Source organism: Papio anubis, chromosome 20, assembly GCF_008728515.1.
Source record: "Papio anubis isolate 15944 chromosome 20, Panubis1.0, whole genome shotgun sequence".
Taxonomy (NCBI): domain Eukaryota; kingdom Metazoa; phylum Chordata; class Mammalia; order Primates; family Cercopithecidae; genus Papio; species Papio anubis.
In genome coordinates, this window is record NC_044995.1 from 23,423,685 (window position 1) to 23,444,742 (window position 21,058).

The window sequence follows — 21,058 nt, forward strand, 5'->3', positions numbered from 1 at the left end:
GGATGTTGCAGTGAGCTGAGATTGCACCTCTGCATTCCAGGCAGAATGATATCCTGTCTCAATTAAAATATATATATATATAAAACTTATTAATTAGCAGGCCGGCGCCAGGCACAGTGGCTCATGCCTGTAATCCCAGCACTTTGGGAGGCCGAGGTGGGCGGATCATTTCAGGTCAGGAGTTCGAGACCATCCTGGCCAAGATGGTGAAACCCCATCTCTACTAAAAATAGAAAAATTAGCCATGCGTGGTGGCACGTGCCTGTAACCCCAGCTACTCAGGAGGCTGAGGCAGGAGAATCGCTTGAACCTGGGAGGCTGAAGTTGGAGTAAGCCAAATATTGCACTACTGTACTCCATCCTGGGTGACAGAGTGAGACTCCATCTCAAAATAATAATAACAACAACAACAACAACAGGCTGGCTCAGTGGCTCATGCCTGTAGTCCTAGCACTTTAGAAGGTTGAGGTGGGCAGATCCCATGAGCCAAGGAGTTCAAGACCAGCCTGGACAACATAGTGAAACCCTGTCTCTACAAAAAATACAAAAATTAGCTGGGCATGGTTAGTCCCAGCTTTTGGGAGGCTGAGGTTGGAGGATCACCTGAGTCCAGGGAGGTTGAGGCTGCAGTGAACCATGTTTGTACCACTGCACTCCAGCCTGGGAGACAGAGTGAGACCCTATCTCAAAAAACAGACAAACAGACAAATAAAAACAAAACAAAACAAAAAAACCCTTATTCATAACAAGGCGAATTGTATATGTATGCAGTAACTCTAAAAACAGAAATTAGAAGGATATGCTGAGTGTACAAAGAGATGGAACGGTGGAAAATTTAATCTTTTAGCTTCTGTGTACTTTGTATTATCACACATTTATGGTAAGGACTTGGAGGCAGTACATTTAATACATGATATGTATCAATGTCAAGTGTTAAATGACTTTTTGTTTGTTTTCCTCATGAATGTCCTAATACAGACCAAATTGGCAGAGTGAGATGGGAAGAAGATCTTCTTTGCCATCCTTTGAAACACTGGGCTATGGGGAAGAAGAGGACATTGAAACTCAGCTGTCATCCAGCTGCAAGGAACTGGGGGATGTCAGTGCCCAGGAGGACAAAGGAGGCCACGGTGATGACCTGTACGCTGTGCCACACAGAAATCAGGTGTTTTCTATGTTCCCAATTTTCTTCTTGACATTCACCCTGACATTAACTTTTGGTAAATTAGTGCATTGCTAAGGATTTCTTCTCTCTATTCTGCATTTGATAGCATTGGCTTTGGGGCTTATTTTTTAAATGTGTCCAGCCTCATTTCTATTTGGTTAGATTAAAACATAAACTTCTTTCCTTTAGCTTGCAAAAACAAATATGAACATCTTCATATTCTTAATGTGGACTTCCATTCAAAGCTTAGCGATCTTAATCTTTTTTTTGACCTTGGAAGCTAAATTTCCTATCACTTTTATGGTATCATTTTGCACACTGCACCCTTTCTTTAAATTCGTGCATGACGGGCAAGATCGTCATGCGTCTCTCAATGGGAGCTGACGTGCTTTGAGTGCTTACTATGAGCGCTCCCCTGTTTCTAACTCCTGTGTGGATTTATGTTAGCTGACCCCCACTGACTCGGTGAGGAATTCCCTTCATTGCCCTGTCACACATCAGGGAACTGCACACAGAGAGATTCAAGGAAACATACTTCTCCACTGCCAGCTGCTCTGCGAATCCCAATTTTTAAACTGCTTCCCAGGGTTTTGGAAACTACATAATGATATTTCCTTAATGGCAAGATAATAGCATATATCCCTTTTTCCTTTATCTTTTTCTTTCTTTCTTTTCTTTTTCTTTTTCTTTTTTGAGACAGGGTCTTCTTGCCCTGTCCCCTAGGCTGGAGGGCAGTGGCACCACTATAGCTCACTGCAGCCTCAACTTCCTGGATTCAAGTGATCCTCCCACCTCAGCCTCCCAAGTAGCTGGGACTACAGACACACACCACCATACCTGGCTATTTTTTGTGTTTTTTGTAGAGACAGGGTTTCCCCATGTTGCCTAGGCTGGTCTCGAACTCCTGACTCAAGTGATCCGCCCGCCTCAGCCTTTCAAAGTACTAGGATTACAGGTGTGAGGCACTGTGCCCAGCCCCTTTCTCTTTTTTTTGCCATCATTATAATATGTTGTTCATAGTGTCTGAACATATAGACTGACAGCATTAAGCTACACCAGTATTGATTATATGTATATTGATTAGCCTCTACTATATTAAAACACTTTTTTTTTTTTAAATTGAGATGGGGTCTCACTGTCCCCAGGCTGGAGTGCAGTGGCACGATCATAGCTCATTATAGCCACCTCCTCCTGGGCTCAAGTGATCCTTCCACCTCAGCCTCCCGAGTAGCCAGGGCTATAGGCACGTGGCACCACAACTAGCATTTTATTTATTTATTTATTTATTTATTTATTTTCTATAGGGCCAGGGTCTTGTTATGTTAGCCAGACTGGTCTTGAACTCCTGGGATTAAGCAATCCTCTTGCTTCGGGCTCCCAAAGTGTTGGGATTACATGTGTAAGCCAATGCATCTGGCCCTAAAATATGTTTTAAATGGTCTTCAGGAGCTTATTTTGAGGGATCCTTATGTGACTGTTTCATGAACTCACCATCATTTTCCCACATATACAGACTTTCACACATAGAATTAGGTTTCTCACAGCAAGGAGCTCTGGAATAGGCAGACACTGCCCAGAGCCCCCGGAAGGGAGGTGCGCCTGTCCAGCTCTGCAGGGCTCACAGTCAGTTCCACTGCTCCTCACCCACACACTTGGACTGATGTTACACATAGAGTCATATCACTGCACTATTCTAGCGGGAAAGCTTGCTACAGTATTTCCCTTGGAAGAAAGAGATACAGTGACCTACAGAGACTCTTTCCTAGTTAGAAGGACAGTTATTTTGTTTTTTTAGGCAAGTCTGTTAGGGTGGTTTTAGGAGCCATGTGTAGTAGGAAAAGTTTTAAATTTTAAAATGTGAAAAGTCGAAAATAATAAACAATAAAATGCTGCCATTAGGGTTGATGTTGCCTTGTCCTCTAACCCCACTCCCTCCTTGGAAACCCATCTTTTCTTAGATTTGGAGTGCATCCTGAAGTTTGTGTTTTTATTCTTTTACTACAAGTTTAAGTAAACAACTAGAGTACTGCGCATATATATACATATGTATAATTTTTTGTTGTTTATTTCTTTTGAGACAGAGTCTTGCTCTGTCACCCAGGCTGGAATGCAGTAGTACAATCTTGGTTCACTGCCGCCTCCTGGGTTCAAGTGATTCTCCTGCCTCAGTCTCCTAAGTAGCTGGGACTACAGGTGCCCGCCACCATGCCCAGCAAATTTTTGTATTTTTAGTAGAGACTGGGTTTCCCCATGTTGGCCAGGATGGTCTCGAACTCCTGACCTCAGGTGATCCTCCCAAAGTGCTGGGATTACCAGTGTGAGCCATTGCGCCCAGCCAAGCCTTTTAAAGTATGTCTGTATAAAGTATCACAAATTCTTTATGAAGGTATGTTTTTAGTAGACTTACTTATTGATATATAAAACACGCACAAGAAGTGAATAAATCATAAGTGTACATTTCGATAAATTTTCAAAAAGTAGCCACCACTCAGATTAAAAAAAAAATTACTTGTACCCTAGAAATCCTCCTTCTTCTTAGCCACTTACTACTTCCCACAGAGTTAACCATTGCCAAGATTAGCTTTAATCTTTAAAAATAATCTGAGATTAGCTTTGCCTATTCTGAAAATTTACATGCATTTAATTGGACGGTATGCATTATTTAGAGTTTGGGAGTCTTCAGTTATTGTGTATAGCAGGGGCTGGTTCGTTCTCATTGCTGTATATTTTACTGTACAACCGTGCCACTCAGTTATTTGTTTTACTGATGACAGAGACTTGATTGGTTCCAGTTCGGGACTCTTAGGAATAGTGCTGCTGTGAACATTTGGGGATGTGTCCCTTGATGTACATATTTTTGTATTTCTGGTGGGTGTATACTGAGAAATGGCATGTGTATGGTCATACAGCATATGTACCATCAGCTTTAGTACCAGTAGATACTGCCAAACAGTTGTCCATATTGGGCATCTTCTTAACACTTTTTTGTAGCGGGAGGGAGGCAGAGTTTCCCTCTTATTGCCCAGGCTGGAGTACAATGGTGCCATCTTGGCTCACTGCAACCTCCGCCTCCTGGGTTCAAGCAGTTCTCCTGCCTCAGCCTCTTGAGTAGCTGGGATTACACGCATGCGCCACCACGCCTGGCTAATTTTGTACTTTTAGTAGAGACGAGGTTTCTCCATGTTGGTCAGGCTGGTCTTGAACTCCTAACCTCAGATCATCTACCCACCTCGGCCTCCCAACGTGCTGGGATCCGTGAGCCACCACACCTGACCCCTAATACTTTTTAAGTCATCTTATCCATTTCACATTTCCTTGAGAATAGTGAGTCACTTAATATATTTTTGACAGTTTGAACAAGGAAGTTTGTTCCTGGGAGATAAAAAAGTTTGAGGTCGGCCGTGGGCAGTGGCTCATGCCTGTAATCCCACCACTTTGGGAGGTGGAGGTGGGAGGATCATTTGAGGACAGGAGTTCAAGACTGGCCTGGACACCATAGTGAGATCCTGTCTCTATTTAAAAAAAAAAGTGCGGGGTCATTTACTTTTTCTTTCTTCAAATGATGAGTAGCTTGGGTGACCTGTTTGCTTCTCTTGAGCCAGGTCACCTTGGAACCATGTCCACAGAGACAGGTGGACCTAGCAGCCTTAGCTCTTACTCTGAAATGCCCCTTCTCATGGGCATCTTGCTGGTCCCTGCCACCACCTCCTTGTCAGCCCCAGGGACAGCCCTTCCATTGCCTGCAGTGCAGCCCAGCTAAGCCAAACTGATCACAAAAGCAAGATTTTACTGAAGAATCAGGAGAGCCAAAGGGCAGCCCACCCAGACAGCGCCAGTCACAGTTCACCACATAACCCCTGGTTCAGGCTGAGTGCACAGCCAGAGCATATTATAAGGCTAAACACACTTAATTGTGCCCCCACAGATAAGATTTTTAACAATTTAGAGCATGTATGTATATAATGTGCACGCTGTTTTGTTACCTTTCTTTCGTCTCACAACACATGCCAAATGTCTTCCTACGTCCCCAAATTTGGTTCTCTCCTGCCTTGTCTAACATCTGCATTGTGTGGCCTGATGTAGCATATATCAGTCAAGGTCCAATCAGGAATCAGAACACACACAGTGACTTGAAGAGGGAAAGTTTACTACATGCCTGTAATCCCAGCCCTTTGGGAGGCTGAGGCAGGAGGATCGCTTGAGGCCAGAAGTTCGAGACCAGCCTGGACAACATACTGAGACCCCATCTCTACAAAAAATTTAAAAATTAGCTGGGTATGGTGGCATGCGATTGTAGTCCTAGCTGCTTGGGAGGCTGAGGTGGAGGATTGCTTGAGCCCAGGAGGTAAAGGCTGCTGCGAGCCATGACTGCGCCACTGCATTCCAGCCTGGGTGACAGGGTGAGACCATGTCTTAAAAAAAGAAAAAGAAAAACCTGTTTCACTGTTCTTTCTCTTCCTCCTTGGCAGCCTCTGTTCCTACCCTCAGGCTCCTGCCAATGGGAATGTCTCCTCCTCCTCAGCAGCAGGTCCCATTCCTGGCCCATGGCCCTCTCTAAAGGACAACTCTGTGTCCCTGCCATGTTGGGATGAAACAAAATTTCAGTAGCTCTTATATAGCTAACATGAATGGTTACCTATGTAGGAGCTACTCTCAGACAGTAGAGGGGAGTCCCTCAGTAAATGAAATTTGCAGTGGACTTACATAATTGGTGAACATAGCAGGCTTCAGTGAGAGTCCTCCCAGGGGAGGTCAGCACTGCTTGTCCCACATAGAAATTATTAACACAGCCTGGGTGGAGTGGCTGTCGTCTGTAATCCCTGCACTTCGGGAGGCTGAGGCAGGAGGATCGCATGGGCCCAGGAGTTTGAGACCAGCCTGGGCAACAAAAGGAGACCCTGTCTGTACAAAAAATAAAAAAAATTAGCTGGGTGTGGTGGTGCATGCCTGTGGTCCCAGCTACTCCGGGGGCTGAAGTGGGAGGATCGCTTGCATGTGGGAAGTCAAGGTTGCAGTGAGCTGTGATCACACCACTGTGCTCCAGCTTGGGTGACAGAGGGAGATCCTGTCTCAAAAAAAAGGGATGGGGGGAAATTAGTAACATGGTGTCAGTGCCAGTGTGGAGTGGTATTGGGTGGTCCCTGGCAGGGATGAGGAAGGGAAGCTGCCCTGGCAACATGGCTGGGGTGTGGAGCTCTCAGTGGCCTTAGCATAACTTGAATGGTGTTGCCTTTGCCCCCCAAGCTTTTCCTGAGGGCCTGGAAGTGTCATCCAGCCCTACCTGATGTAGCCCTTTTGTGTGTCACTAAAGTAGCTGAAGTGCCCATGGAGGGAGCTCTCAGTGGGGAGGGTTTGAAAGAAGACGTTGGAATTTGTTAGAAGGACATTTCTCATTTCTTTCCTCCTTTGTCTTTTATAATAAAAGGTGCCATTGTTACATGAGGTGGACAGTGAAGATGATGAAAATATTTCTGATCAAGATGAGTTTCCAGGCTCCCCTCCTATACCACAGCGGATACAACAAAAAGGTAAAACAAAGGCCGGGCGCGGTGGCTCAAGCCTGTAATCCCAGCACTTTGGGAGGCCGAGGCGGGCGGATCACGAGGTCAGGAGATCGAGACCATCCTGGCTAACATGGTGAAACCCCGTCTCTACTAAAAATACAAAAAAAACTAGCCGGGCGTGGTGGCGGGCGCCTGTAGTCCCAGCTACTCGGAGGCTGAGGCAGGAGAATGGCCTGAACCTGGGAGGCGGAGCTTGCAGTGAGCCGAGATCGCGCCACTGCACTCCAGCCTGGGTGACACAGCGCGAGACTCCGTCTCAAAAAAAAAAAAAAAAAAAAAAAAAAAAAAAAAGGTAAAACAAACAAACAAACAAATCCCAAAATTTTCATAAAATATAAGAACATTTTTTCTTAATGAATATTGCTTATTTTTAGGAAAACATACCCATTGCCCCTTCATGCTGTAGCACTGTGATTTTAACTAGGAATATAATTGAAGTTTATTTTTTATTGAAAATGAGAGTCCAGGTGTGGTGGCTCACGCCAGCTCTTTGGCAGACCAAGGCTGGAGGATCCCTTGAGCTCAAGAATTTGAAAGCAGCCTGGGCAACACAGGGAGACCTCGTCTCTACAAAATGTAAAAATAAAAACAGTAGCCAGGCAAGGGGGTGCACGCCTATAGTCCCACCTATTCAGAAGGGGGCAAGGTGGGAGGATCACTTGAGCTCGGAAGGTCAAGGCTGCAGCAAGCCGTGATTGCACCATTGCACTCCAGTCTGGGTGACAGAGTAAGACCCTGTCTCAAGAAAATAAGGCTGGGTGTGGTGGTTCACTCCTGTAATCCAAGTACTTTGGGAGGCTAAGGCAGGTAGATCTTTTGAGCTTAGGAGTTTGAGACCAGGTTGGGCAACATAGTGAGACACTCTCTACAAAAAATGGACATCCCATCTCTACCAGAATACAAAAAAGTAGCCAGGCATGGTGGCATGTGCCTGTGGTCCTAGCTACTCTTGAGGCTGAGGTGGGAGGATCGCTTGAGCCCTGGAGGCAAGGGCTGCAGTGAGCTGAGATTGTGCCATTGTACTCCAGCCTGAGTGACAGAGTGAAACCCCATCTCAAAAAAAAAAAAAAAGAAAAGAAAACAAGTTATTCCATAGTCAATTGCTTCTGGATATTAGGTTGTTTTTAAAGTACAAGGTGCTGTTTTTTTTTTTGCTATGTTAGCTAGGCTGGTCTTGAACTCCTGGGCTTAAGCAATAGAGATAGGGGTAGGATAGGGTCTCCCTAGTCCCAGTGCTTGGGGAAAGACCTGGCCCACAGTGGCCCACCAGGAAAGATCTGTTGGGTGAATGAGTGTGTGGACATATATCTATTTGATTATCACAATGAGAGAATTCAGCATGTTATAGCAAAGGTAGGGAAAAGTTTTCGGTTTCCTAAGAGGTGGTTCACATTTGAGAAGCGACAAGGAGAGCCAGGCATCGAGTGGACAACCAATAATTGCTTTATCAGCAGCCCCAGAGTTGCTCGGGCTCAGGGAAACATTTCTGTAAATCATTTCTCAGGGAACACAGAACGTCAGCCTCATAATCCTGGGGCCAGAAAACACCTGTTGGTCAGTTGGCATATTTTTTAAGTATTAGATTTAGTAAAAGGTGCATCTGTTTTTAAATTACAAAAGTAATACTGTCTTACTGTAAAAAAAAAAAATACATAAATATATAAAGTGCATTAGTCCGTTTTCACGCTGCTGATAAAGACATACCCGAGACTGGGTAACTTATCAAGAAAAAGAGGTTTAATGGACTCACAGTTCCACGTGGCTGGGGAGGCCTCACAATCATGGCAGAAGGTGAAAGGCACGTCTTACATGGCGGCAGATGAGGGAATGAGAACCAAGAGAAAGGGGTTTCCCCTTATAAAACCATCAGCTCTCGTGAGACTTATTCACTACCATGAGAACAGTATGGGGGAAACCGCCCCATGATTCAATTATCTCCCACTGGGTCCCTCCCACAATAGGTGGGAATTATGGGAGCTACAGTTCAAGATGAGATGTGAGTAGGGGCACAGCCAGACCATATCATAAGGCTAAACACACTTAATTGTGCCCCCACAGATAAGATTTTTAACAATTTAGAGCATGTGTGTATATAATGTGCACGCTGTTTTGTTACCTTTCTTTCGTCTCACAACACATGCCAGATGTCTTCCTACGTCCCCAAATTTGGTTCTTTCCTGCCTTGTCTAACATCTGCATTGTGTGGCCTGATGTAGCATATATCAGTCAAGGTCCAATCAGGAGTCAGAACACACACAGTGACTTGAAGAGGGAAAATTTACTATAAAGAATTATTAATTATAACAGGTTTGGGGGCTGGGCGTGGTGGCTCACACCTGTAATCCCAGCTATGCAGGAGGCTGAGATGGGAGGATCACTTGAGCCCAGGAAGGAGGTCAAGGCTGCAGTGAGATGTGATAGTGCCACTGCACTCCAGCCTAGGTGACAGAGTGAGACCCTGTCTCTAAAAAAAAAAAATAATAATAACAGGATTGCCTACTAAGGAGTAAAAGAGAATACTCAAGAATTCAGGAGTAGCAGCTCAAGGGGGCAGCCACTGTCCCTAGGGCTGACACAAAGTCAGCCTTCAGGAGCAAGCAGCTCTGGAGAAGCCTCAGCCAGAACCAAGATCTACACCTTCCTGGAGAGGACGTAGCTGTGGCCTGCTGAGTGGCCAGGAAGTTTGCTGAGGGGCTGCCGTAATGAAACTCACTGGGACAGGGGGCCAGGAGAAGCCACCATGGGGAGGTACTGCATGTTGCTGGCCACCCAAAAAATTAAAAAGAAAGGATCTGCCCGTGTAATCCCACTTGTAATCTCAGCTACTTGGGAGGCCAAGGCAGGACGATTACTTGAGCCCGGGAGTTCGAATCCAGCCTGGGTAATATAGTGAGACCCTCGGACTCTAAAAAACAGAAATTAAAAAAAGAAATTAATGCATGGAAGGAAGAGCCAGAGGAAGCTGGAGTAGGAAAGCAAAGTCCCGGCTCCTCCAGTGTCTCTCCAGCGCCCCCTACAGAGGAAGCCTTCCTTGGTGCCAACTGGCTGGGTGGAAATGCTGCAGTAACATGAGCCGGCCATGAAGGTGGGTTTGGAGATGAGACGCAGTGGCCACCCACATACTTGGGAATGTGCACTTGGTACACAGGTGTTGGTTGGGAGGGATTGCAGCTTCTGCAGTGATGCCTGGTTTGTGGTGGGCACTAAAAGCCCCTGCATACTTCTGAAAAACCCCAAACCCCAAACTCTAATTTAGTGGCTCAGGGCTGGGCGCAAGGCTCTGTACTTTTTTTTTTTTTTTTTTTTGAAACGGAGTTTTGCTCTTGTTGCCCAGGCTGGAGTGCAGTGGTGCGATCTTGGCTTACCACAACCTCCGCCTCCTGGATTCAAGCCATTCTCCTGCCTCAGCCTCCAGAGTAGCTGGGATTACAGGCATGTGCCACCACGCCCAGCTCATTTTGTATTTTTAGTAGAGATGGGGTTTCTCTGTGTTGGTCAGACTGGTCTGGAAGGGTCTGTACTTTTCACAAGTACACAGAGGAGTCTGATGTGGGTGATCCTTGGACAACACGTGAGGAGCCCTGGCTTTTGGTGGTTTGGTCTTTGACTGTCATTTCCAGGCGTGGCTAAGTTACTTACCTCATCTTCTCAATCTGAGAGTGTCTCTCTCATAAATGAAGTGATGCATGTGAAGCGCAGTGGCTTCCATCAGTGCTAGTGATGATTAGTGTCTAAAGCCTGAAGCTTTGGTCACCTGATGCATCGCTCTGCACTCTAGCGAGACCCCTGCCAAAAAGACCAAACACACTTTGGGCAAGGCCCTCGTGCCCTTGGTCAGAACTGCCAAATTCATGCTCGTGGACGCTGTTCCCCTTCCCTAGATTCTTTGCAGACCCTTATTTGATCCCACAGTCCCCTCTTGCTAGTACTTCCTCCTTCTCCTCCTCAACAGCCCGCTTTGTCCAGTGGTACACCTCTCCAGGCCTTCTCCCTCTCCACGTCTCCTCAAACCTCTCCAGGTGGGCTTCCCTCTCCGTCGCGCCACTGGACCAGAGACCTTCGTGTAGTTAAGTGCGCTGGGTGGTTTTCTGGCTGCTTCTGATGACGTCTCAGTAGCATACCACGTGGTTAACATACCTTCTCCCTGGGCTCAGGGCATCTTGTTTCCTCCCACCTTCCTGGGCGCCCCACCCCCCACCCCGTCATCTCCTCTGTCTAGGCCCTTGACTCTTTGAAGTACTCACAGCCTGCTCCCCAGTTTGATATCATTCATTGTGTGCTGCGCCCAGGTTTCCTCTCCCAGCTTCTATGCCATGTAACTGTTTAACTTCATTCATTCATCCCCTCAGCCAGAACAGACTTTTTTTTTTTTCAACAGGGTCTCACTCTGTTGCCCAGGCTGGAGTACAGTGGTATGATCACGGCTCACTGCAATCTCAACCTGAGTTCAGTTGATCCTCCCACCTCAGCCTCCTGAATAGCTGGGACTACAGGTGTGCATCATCATGCCTGGCTAATTTTTGTATGTTGTTAGACACAGGGTTTCACTATATTGCCCAGGCTGTGCTTGAACTCCTGGGCTCAAACATTCGACCCGCCTTGGCCTCCCAAAGTGCTGGGATTACAGGCATGAGACACCTCATCTGGCCCAGAGCCATCTTTTCAAAGCATAAAGCTGGTAGTGTCCCCTTGCATGTCCGTGGACCCCCACATGCATCCCCTCACACCCTCACGTACCCCAGACCCTTTTGAATTGGGTCTCTTCCATGGTTTCCCACCACCTGCATGGCCTGCCAGCCCTGGCCCCTGCTGACTGCTCTCCAGCTACTCTGCTGTTCTTTCATTTCCTTAGCTCTGTGGTTTTCCTTCCTGCCACTGGACCTGTGTGCACACTACTCTCCCTCCCCCCTGCCTAATGTTTCTTATATGTAGGCATGTGAAACGTGGGGAAGTTGTGGGGTTTGACTCTTTTTTTTGAGACAGGATCTTGCTCTGCCACCCAGGCTGGAGTACAGTGGTGTGAGCATAACTCACTGTAGCCTCTACCTCCTGGGCTTGAACCATCCTCCCACCTCGGCCTCCCACAGTGTTGGGATTACAGGTGTGAACCACTACATCCTTATATGCTCAAATATATCTGAAAAGAACCATACCCTGTTGATAACCATGGTTACCTCTGGAGAGGGGAAGGTTTCGAGGGATTATGTTCATGGGTGAATTTTGATTTATCTGTGTCATTAAAATTTTTGACAGCAAGAATGTGTTCATGTCATGTGAATTTTCTTTCTATAAAGATTGGAATAGGGCCAGGCACAGTGGCTCAGGCCTATGATCCCAGCACTTGAGGAGGATTGCTTGAGCTCAGGAGTTTGAGACCAGCCTGGGCAACATAGGGAGACCCTGTTTCTACAAAAATTTTAAAAATTAGCCAGCATAATGGCATGCACCTGTAGTCCCAGCTACTCTGGAGGCTGAGGCAGGAAGATCACTTGAGCCCAGCAGCTGGAGGCTGAGGCAGGAAGATCACTTGAGCCCAGCAGCTGGAGGCTGAGGCAGGAAGATCGTTTGCACCCGGCAGCTGGAGGCTGAGGCAGGAAGATCGTTTGCACCCGGCAGCTGGAGGCTGAGGCAGGAAGATCGTTTGCACCTGGCAGCTGGAGGCTGAGGCAGGAAGATCGTTTGCACCCAGCAGCTGGAGGCTGAGGCAGGAAGACCGCTTGAGCCCGACAGGTTGAGGCTGCAGTGCAGTTTCCACCGCTGCACTCTAGCCTAGGTGACAGAGTGAGACCCTGTATAAAAAAAAAAAAAACTGGGATAGTACCCAGCATGACACCTTGTGCACAGTAGGAGTACGCCCAGTATTGAAGCCCTTTGCTGTTATTTTATGTGTACCCCCCTCACCCTTATAGGTAATAGAAATGAGGAGGGTGAGGACTCTGGAAATCTGTTTGAGAAATGATAAATAAGAAAACGGGACACAAAATAGATTCACAGAACCGAGTGAACTGCGTGTACATTAAATGTACATTAAATACCAATGTGAATTTGGGATGCTGTAAATTGTAAGTTTAATCTTTATCGGATTCCTTTTCTGAAAAGTTGATGACTAAGATAAAATAGCATGATTTCCTTTGGGAAAATGGAATTGCCCTTGAAAAACTTTTTATTGTGATCATTTTTAACGTGTACAAAAGTAGAGAGACAAGTAAAATGAACTCCCACCTATCCATCTATGCATCTCCCCGCTTCTATAGCTGTCAACAATTTTCTTATTTTTTTGAGGCAGGGTCACTCTCTGTCACCCAGGCTGGAGTGCAGTGGTGTGATCTCAGCTCACTGTAACCTCTGCCTCCCAGGCTCGAATGATTCTCCTGCCTCAGCCTCCCAAGCAGCTGGGACTACAGGTGCATTCCACACCTGGCTAATTTGGTATTTTTTGTAGAGACGGAGTTTTGCTCTGTTGCCCAGGCTGGTCTCAAACTCCTGGGCTCAACCAATCCGCCTGCCTCGGCCTCTCAAAGTGCTGGGGCTACAAGCATGTGCCAGTGTGGCCAGCCAGCTGTCAACCTTTTGCCATTCTATTTCATGTAACTCTCTGCTCCTGCAATTTTATTTTGTGAAGAATTTAAGGAGGGTATAGAAGACTCCATTAAATATGAAAGCAGTCAGGTCTGAGGTAGCATTGTGGGATACCAAATCAAGACTATTGTAAAGGTGTTATTAAAAATATAATTTTTTTCTTGTTGTATCACTTTAAACATTTGCTTATTGGAAACTGGTTCAGTGCCGGCCATGTGTCAGAGATGACAGAGCCACAGGCCTTTCCCCTCGAATCCCAGCTGCAGAGGAGGAGGTGCAGATCGCAAATCGTAGTGTGGGGTGCTAAGGTGGGCAGTAGAGGTTGTTGTCTGCCAGTTAGGGAAGGTGGTAGGGGGAGGAGGGTTCATCAGGCTGAACTCAGAAGGACAGGGTAGGATCCAAGTAGGAAAGCAGTCCAGGCTGCTCAGCCTCCCGAGTAGCTGGGACTGCAGGTGCGTTCCACCACACCTGGCTAATTTGGTATTTTTTGTAGAGACAGGGTTTTGCTCTGTTGCCTAGACTGGTCTCAAACTCCTGGTGTCCAAGTAGGTGTCCAAGTAGGAGAGCAGTCCAGGCTGCCCCTGAATGTTTGACTGAAAGCAGTTTGGTTAAAAACAGCTGATCAAGATGACTTTGGCCAAAAATGAGCTCTTCAGTGATGAGTTGTTTAAGTATTGGTATTTTGAATATATCAGGAAGTGGATTTATTTGTTTGTTTGTTTGTTTGTTTATTTATTTATTTATTTAGAGGTGATGTCTTGCTCTGCTGCCCAGACTAGAGTGTCATGGTACAGTCTTGGCTCACTGTAACCTCTGCCTTCCAAGCTCAAGAGTTTCTCCTGCCTCAGCCTCCCAAGTAGCTAGGATTACAGGCAAGCACCACGACATCCAGCTAATTTTTGTGTTTTTAGTAGAGATGGGGTTTACCATGTTGGCCAGGCTAGTCTCAAACTCCTGACCTCAAGTGATCCACCCACCTCAGCCTCCCAGAGTGCTGGGACTACAGGCATGAGCCACCGTGCCCAACCAAGAAGTATATTTAGAATCTTGTATGTATCTCTAGCATTTTCTTCTGTTGTCTGAATTCTGTAGGGTTCTTTCCCCTGTTTTTTGCATGTGTTTCTAGTTTATTTTCAGTCAGTTATTTCTGCTCTGCAAATTAATAGTAGAAAGTTAAAAGCAACTCACGGTCAGGCACAGTGGCTCACGCCTGTAATCCAAAGGAAGCCAAGGCGGGTGGATCATCTGAGGTCAGGAGTTCAAGACCAGCCTGGCCAACATGGGGGAACCCCGTCTCTACTAAAAATACAAAAATTAGCTGGGCATCGTGGTCCATGCCTGTAATCCCAGCTAATTGGGAGGCTGAGGCAGGAGAATCGTTTGAACCTAGGAGGCAGAGGTTGCAGTGAGCCGAGATTGCACTGCTGTACTCCACCTGAGGGACAGAGTGAGACTCCGTCTCAAAAAACAGCAACTCGATGTCCAACTTTTCACAGCATGAATGTGTACAGGCAAACTGGGGTGTAAGATCACCTGCTTCCTAGGGTACCTGGATTACAGGTATATGGAAGATGAGTAACTGGGCGAGATTTATTTTCCTCTCTATCGTTGAGACAGTTTGCTTCAAAGAAAAACTATTCTTCTGACAGGTTGGATGCTGCATTTAGGGAGGGTGGCCCATCCAGGGTGTGGTCGGCAAGATGTGTGGACAGTGGCGGGGAGGGGTGTTGGAAGGAGAGGAGGAGCCTGGCATGGGAAGGGCTTGGAGACACTGAAGAGTTTGGCTTTAGTTCTGCAGCCACGTGAGCCGCGGATGTGCTCAGGAATGGGTATGGGAGAAAGATGGCAATTTAGAGTCAGGTCCCTGCCTGGCTCTGGGACCCATTTGCCCTGTGACCCTATGAATTTTATCCCTCTCCCAGGCCTTGTCGAGCTCCTCTGTGGAAGGTGAATTTCTATGATTGTACTTTTCTGAGTTGTCGTATTTCATTATCTACTTTAAAAGTTTCTCTGTCTTTTGTTTTTCATCAGATGGTAAATACTCTGTTCTGAATTTAAAGGTAAGATCATTTTTTTAAAAACTGATTTTCTCAGTGGAGTTTTCATCATAAATTTTCAACAACTTTGGTGATTTTGGGGTAAAAAATAAATCTTCCCTTAAGAGTTCTTTCCTGTTGAATATTTCTTTTAAATGCTTTTTTTCTTTTCTTTTTTTTTGTTTTTGAGAAGGAGCTCTCACTGTCGCTCAGGCTGGAGTGCAGTGGTGCAATCTCAGCTCACTGTGGACTCCGTCTTCCAGGCTCAAGCGATCCTCCCACCTGTCTCCCGAGTAACTGGGATCACAGACGCATGCCACCACACCCAGCTAATTTTTTGTATTTTTGGTAAAGACAGGGTTTCCCCATGTTGCCCAGGCTGGTCTCAAACTCCTGAGCTCAAGTGATCCGCCCACCTCAACCTCCCAGAGTGCTGGGATTACAGGTGTGAGCCACTGTACCTGGCCTTAAATACTTTTAAAACATGAGGAAATTGATATTTTCCATAGTTTAATGATGAAAGTAATGTATTAAAGTGTTAGACATATTTTATAATTAAAATGAATGTATAATGAATACACAATTTTATCTTTTGTAAAAATGATTTTTTGAGACAGGATTTCCCTCCGTGACCCGGACTGGAGTGCAGTAGTGTGATCATAGCTCACTGTAGCCTTAGTCTCCTGGGATCAAGTGATCCTTTTGCCTCAGTCTCCTGAGTAGCTGGGACTACAGGCACATGCCACCACTCCTGGCTAATTAAAAAAAAATTTTTTTTAGAGTTGGCTTCTTGTTATGTTGCCCAGGATGGTCTCAAGCTGTTGGGCTCAAGCGATCCTCCTGCCTTGGCCTCCCAAAGGCACTGGGATTGCAGGCATGATGTGATGTGCCTAGCCTGAGATTTTTTTGTTTGAAATGAAGTCTTGCTCTGTCACCCAGGCCGGAGTGCAGTGGTGCAGTCTCGGCTCACTGCAACCTAAGCCTCCTGGATTCAAGTGATTCTCCTGCCTCAGCCTCCCAAGTAGCTAGGATCACAGGTGCATGCCACCACGCCCAGCTAATTTTTTTTTTTTTTTTAAACAGAGTCCCGCTCTGTCACCCAGGCTGGAGTGCAGTGGCGTGATCTCGGCTCGCTGCAAGCTCTGTCTCCCAGGTTCATGCCATTTTCCTGTCTCAGCCTCCCGAGTAGCTGGCACTACAGGCGCCCACCACCATGCCTGGCTAATTTTTATTTTTTTTATTTTTTGTGTTTTTAGTAGAGATGGGGTTTCACCGTGTTAGCCAAAATAGTCTCGATTTCCTGACCTCGTGGTCCACCCGCCTTGCCCTCCCAAAGTGCTGGGATTACAGGCGTGGCGTGAGCCACTGTGCCCAGCCAATTTTTGTATTTTTAATGGAGATGGGATTTCACCATGTTGGCCAGTCTGGTCTCGGACTCCTAACCTCAGGTGATCCCACCTGCCTCGGGCTCCTAAAGTGCTGGGATTACAGGTATGAGCCACCGCGCCTAGCCTGGCCTGAGAATTTTAATAACTAATTTGCAAACATGGAAATAGTTCTAACGTAAGTTTTTCATTGTGCGATGTCATAGGAACTTAAAAATTAAACATTTCTCTGGAGAGTTAATTTATAACCTTGTCTACTTCGTCAGCAGAAATTAGAAACTTAATATCACACCAGCATGTAAGCAAAAATTAACAAAAGTTCACAGCCTTCCCTTTCCTCTGGGTTTGGGGTTGCGAAGCAATATCTTGTTAATGTTCCTTTCTCAGCATTTTGCAAATGTGCTTCCCTGCAGTTGGTGGGGTCCTTTTTGCCCATCCCAGTGAGAAGAGGCCTGGCTGGAGTTTTCTGAGGGCATCTCCGCTCAGCACTCGCAGCCCTACCTAGCACATGCTTTTAAACGTGAGCCCCCAGCCCGCTACTCACAGGATCTACCTGTAAAGACAGTCACTGAACTCAGCACAGAAAGGCAGGAAGAAAGCTCAGGAAGGACTTCCTTTACAGCCTCAGAGAGCGCACCAGAGGGGAAGACATTTAAGGTCTAAGATTCAGGTATAAGAAACAGTGTAATCCCAGCATGTTGGGAGGCCAAGGTAGGAGGATCCCTTGAGCTGAAGAGCTCAAGGCCAACCTGGGCAACATAAATGAGACCCCATCTCTTAAAAAAAAAAAAAAAAAAATTAGCTCTGATGGCCCATGTGTAATCCCAGCTACTTGGGAGGCTGAGGTAGGAGGATTGCATGAGCCTAGGAGTTGGAGGCTGCAATGAGCTGTGATCACACCAATGCACCCCAGCCTGGGTGACAAAGTAAGACCCTGTCTTAAAAAAGGAAAAAAAGAAATAGTAGATATTAAAGTTTTGAAAGCTAAAACAAAGAACAAGAGTCCAAATGAAGGAAATAAAGCATGCTTATATACCTGCTGTCTAATGACCTAGCTGCCTGTGTCCACTTTATAAAACACTAATGCTCTGCACTTACGTTCTTTCTTTCCTAGGATGAAAAACCTCCATTACGTGAGAAACCTCCACCCTCCCCAGGTATTTGCCTTTTGAATTATATTATGATTGAAAAGCTTGTTGTTTTGGAGAATATCCAGATTAATTTTATCTGAAAATAAAGATTACGTTTTCTTTTTCTTGTATTAGTTGTTGAACTTTCACCCTTGCCTCAAAAGAGAGGATGCAAACACTGGGTAGTGGACGTGTGTCCATACAGGATGTGCTTGGATCCTGGGAGGCTGGGGGTTACACCTGGGGGGACGTGGACCTGTGGGATATGCTGGGATCCTGGGGGAAGGGAGGTGGACCTGTGGGATGTGCTGGGATCCCGGTGGGAGGAGTGGACCCATGATGTACTGGGATCCATGCTGGGCAGGCAGGTACAGTTATGGGCTCTGCTCTGAGGCTGAAGGCAGAGGGAGAGGTCCAGTGATGCTTTATGGGTTACACCCCACTGAACAGTTTGGGGAGCTTCAGTGGCTTCCAAAATGGAAGTTATAATTTCTGCTGTTAGGTCCCACCTTGTTACAAGATCTCTGGGGTGTCGCTTTTCTGGCCAGAAATGTCTATGGTGCCAGTGTGCCTTTGCCTGAGTTCTTGTCCTGCATCCAGGAAGAATGAGGTAAGCAGACAAGTGGAGGGTGAGCAAGACGAAGAGGAGCTTTACTGAGTGTTAGGACAGTTCAGAGGAGACTGAACTGGTAGGAGACAGTGGGTAGCTTCTCTCTGTAGGCAGGTCGTCCCGTCAAGCGTTCAGCTCTCAGCAGAGAGGAGGCCCTGGAGTCTGTGGCTCCTCTCTGAAGGCAGGTCATTCGACTGTCTCTGCAGCTCTCAGCAAAGAGGAAGCCCTGGAGAGGGTTGTTCTCTGCAGCTGGTTATTCTGACCAGCTCCTAGCAGAGAGGAGGCCCTGGAGTAGGTTGCTTCTCTCTGCTGCTGGTCCTCTGATGTCTCCAGCTATCAGCAGAGAGGGTAACTCCTCTCTGCAGCTGGTCATCCCATCTGCTCTGCTCTGGCTAAGCCCAGGGCTTTTATGGGCCTCAGAAGGGAGGGAGTGAGCACCAGTGGGTCCATGAGTGGCCATGGGTGGGCCTGGAAAAGGCACCACAAGTTCCTACTATGGTCCCACGGGATGGGCAACCGGTTCCCAGCCTTCAGGCCCTCCCCGACCTGAAGGTGGGGACTCACCGTGGACCTGCCCGCTTCTGCCCAGGAGCCTGTCTGCCTCCTGCTGCCCAGTTCATGGCACCCAGGCTGTTCGCACCAAGGGGCACCTGCAGGCCAGTGAAGAGCCACCCTCACCACCCCCCCCCTTGTCTTTCCCTCCTGCGCTCACGGGTGCCCAAAGTCTGGAGGGGGCTGAGGCGGCAGGGTGCTGTCGTGTCCGTGCTGCCCTAAGTGTGCACACTTCCAGCCAGGCTGTGACAGTGCCCAGGCTTGGCCTTAACCCCGCTCCAACCGCGCTCTGAGACTGGAGCAGGCGCCGGGAGCAGAGAGAGGCCAGGCAGCCCGAGCAAACACCCGTGAGCCTGCGGGGACACGGGAGCCTTCTCAGGCCCCGGAGGGTGCAGACTGCAGAGACACCCAGGTCCCGCACCTGGGAGGGCGGCTGTAGCAGCACCCCGGGAGCTCCTGCCCTGCCAACTCAGAAGGGGCGGTGAAGCCAGGTAGTGGGATCAGGCACTTCCGAGCCTATGGGGGCTGGGGCGGGGGAGCCTTCTTGGGCCCCCAAGAACACAGATTCTCGGGTCTGCAGCCGGACTTGGGCAGCTGCAGCGGCATCCAGGGAGCGGGGGCTCCTGCCTGCTCCATGGAGCAAGAGGCTTGGGCCACGCCTCCCTGCTCTAGCTAGTCTGTGCGGCGGCCACTCTGGATGGGCCGCTGCTGCCATCAGCGTCACTGCTCTGAAAATCCTGTTTTAAGTCTCCTCCGTGTCAGATTGACTTTATTTGCACCCTTTCAATCTCAGCATTTTCAATGCTGTATTCTGGGCGATTGCTGGGGCTCTAACTTCTGCACCGTGCATTCCTTCTTCATGATGTGTATGCTGCGGCTCAGCCCATCCTTTCAGTTTATGCTGTTGATCAAATATTAACGTCCATGATTTCTGTAAGACACTAACATCCATGATCTCTGAAAGTCATAATTGTGCGCATCCAGTCTTAGGGTTTATGTTGCACCCCTTCTCCTCTCACTTGCCATTGATGCTTCTCTGGCTCTGCTGTTTGATGCCTGTTGGGGTCCCTGAGATTCCCTGTGGCCCGCATGGGGATGCTACCTCTGTTTACTGCACCCTGCCCGGAGAGAGCGAGCCAGCAGGCTGCCAGGCTGTACCGACTGCTGCCTCCAGCAACTGGTGGGGATGGGCAGGATGTGAGGCTAGCTGGGATCCATGGGGACCCCTCTTCCTCCTGGCTTTCTCCAGCCCCCTGGCCTGCCCTGCCTCTCTGCCCTCAGGGCCTGTGTGTTCTGCCTGAGGAGGGGCACACATTTCTGCTGTTGCTGCCTGGGTTGGGTGGGTTAACCCCTTGCTATTGCCACTGTGGTTATCTAACTCGACAGCTCATCAGCTGTTTCAAGCTGCTGCTTTTTAAGTATAATTTTATTTATTGATTGATTTTTGTAGAGATGGGGTCTTGCTATGTTGCTCAGGCTGGTCTCGAACTCCTGGCCTCAAGCAATCTTCCTACCTCAGCTTCCCAAAGTGCTGGGATTGCAGATGTGAGCCACCAGGCCTAACCTCATTGGCTCTTTCTAGGCCACTTTGTGTCTCCACTCCTACCAGGGCAAGGCATATCCCTGGAGCCACCCCCCATTTTCTAGCTGCCCTCTCTTGGCACATTTCAGGCTGTGGCGTCCATCTTCAGTCTCATCTCAACTGTTTTCTCTCTGGGATTTCTCAGGGTTCCCTTGTTTCCGTGCAGCTGTGGAGTTTCCCATTTCTGAGCCTCACCTCTCGCATGTTAGGGATTGGATGTGTGTGTGTCAGGGGTCGGGCCAGGTTCTCTGGAGCCACCAGCCATCCTGCCCTTGCCTGTGTGGAAACTCTGCTTCTGCCTCTCCCTCCCCTGGGAGGTACGCTGGCCAGGGGCCCATGGGAGCCTCACCTCCTGTGACCTCTCGGAGCACATCTCCCCGTGGAACAGCGCTGGTTTCCACCCTATTTTCTTGCTGTTCCTTCTTAAGGTCCTATGTGACGTCTGTTTTCTCCTC

The 21,058-nt window shown here is 47.7% G+C and overlaps 1 protein-coding gene across 6 annotated transcripts in view; it reads left to right on the plus strand.

Moving 5' to 3' along the window:
- Window positions 1-21,058, plus strand: part of CEP89 (centrosomal protein 89) — a 95,725-nt gene that overhangs the window by 18,255 nt on the left and 56,412 nt on the right. For 5 of the 6 annotated variants that reach the window (XM_031659689.1, XM_031659691.1, XM_031659690.1 and 2 more), the window contains 4 exons: window positions 979-1,165; window positions 6,591-6,693; window positions 15,340-15,368; window positions 17,844-17,886. In XM_031659689.1, the coding sequence (XP_031515549.1) occupies window positions 979-1,165; window positions 6,591-6,693; window positions 15,340-15,368; window positions 17,844-17,886 (362 nt within the window). The remainder of the gene's footprint in view (window positions 1-978; window positions 1,166-6,590; window positions 6,694-15,339; window positions 15,369-17,843; window positions 17,887-21,058) is intronic. The other variant, XM_031659694.1, reaches the window with a different exon arrangement.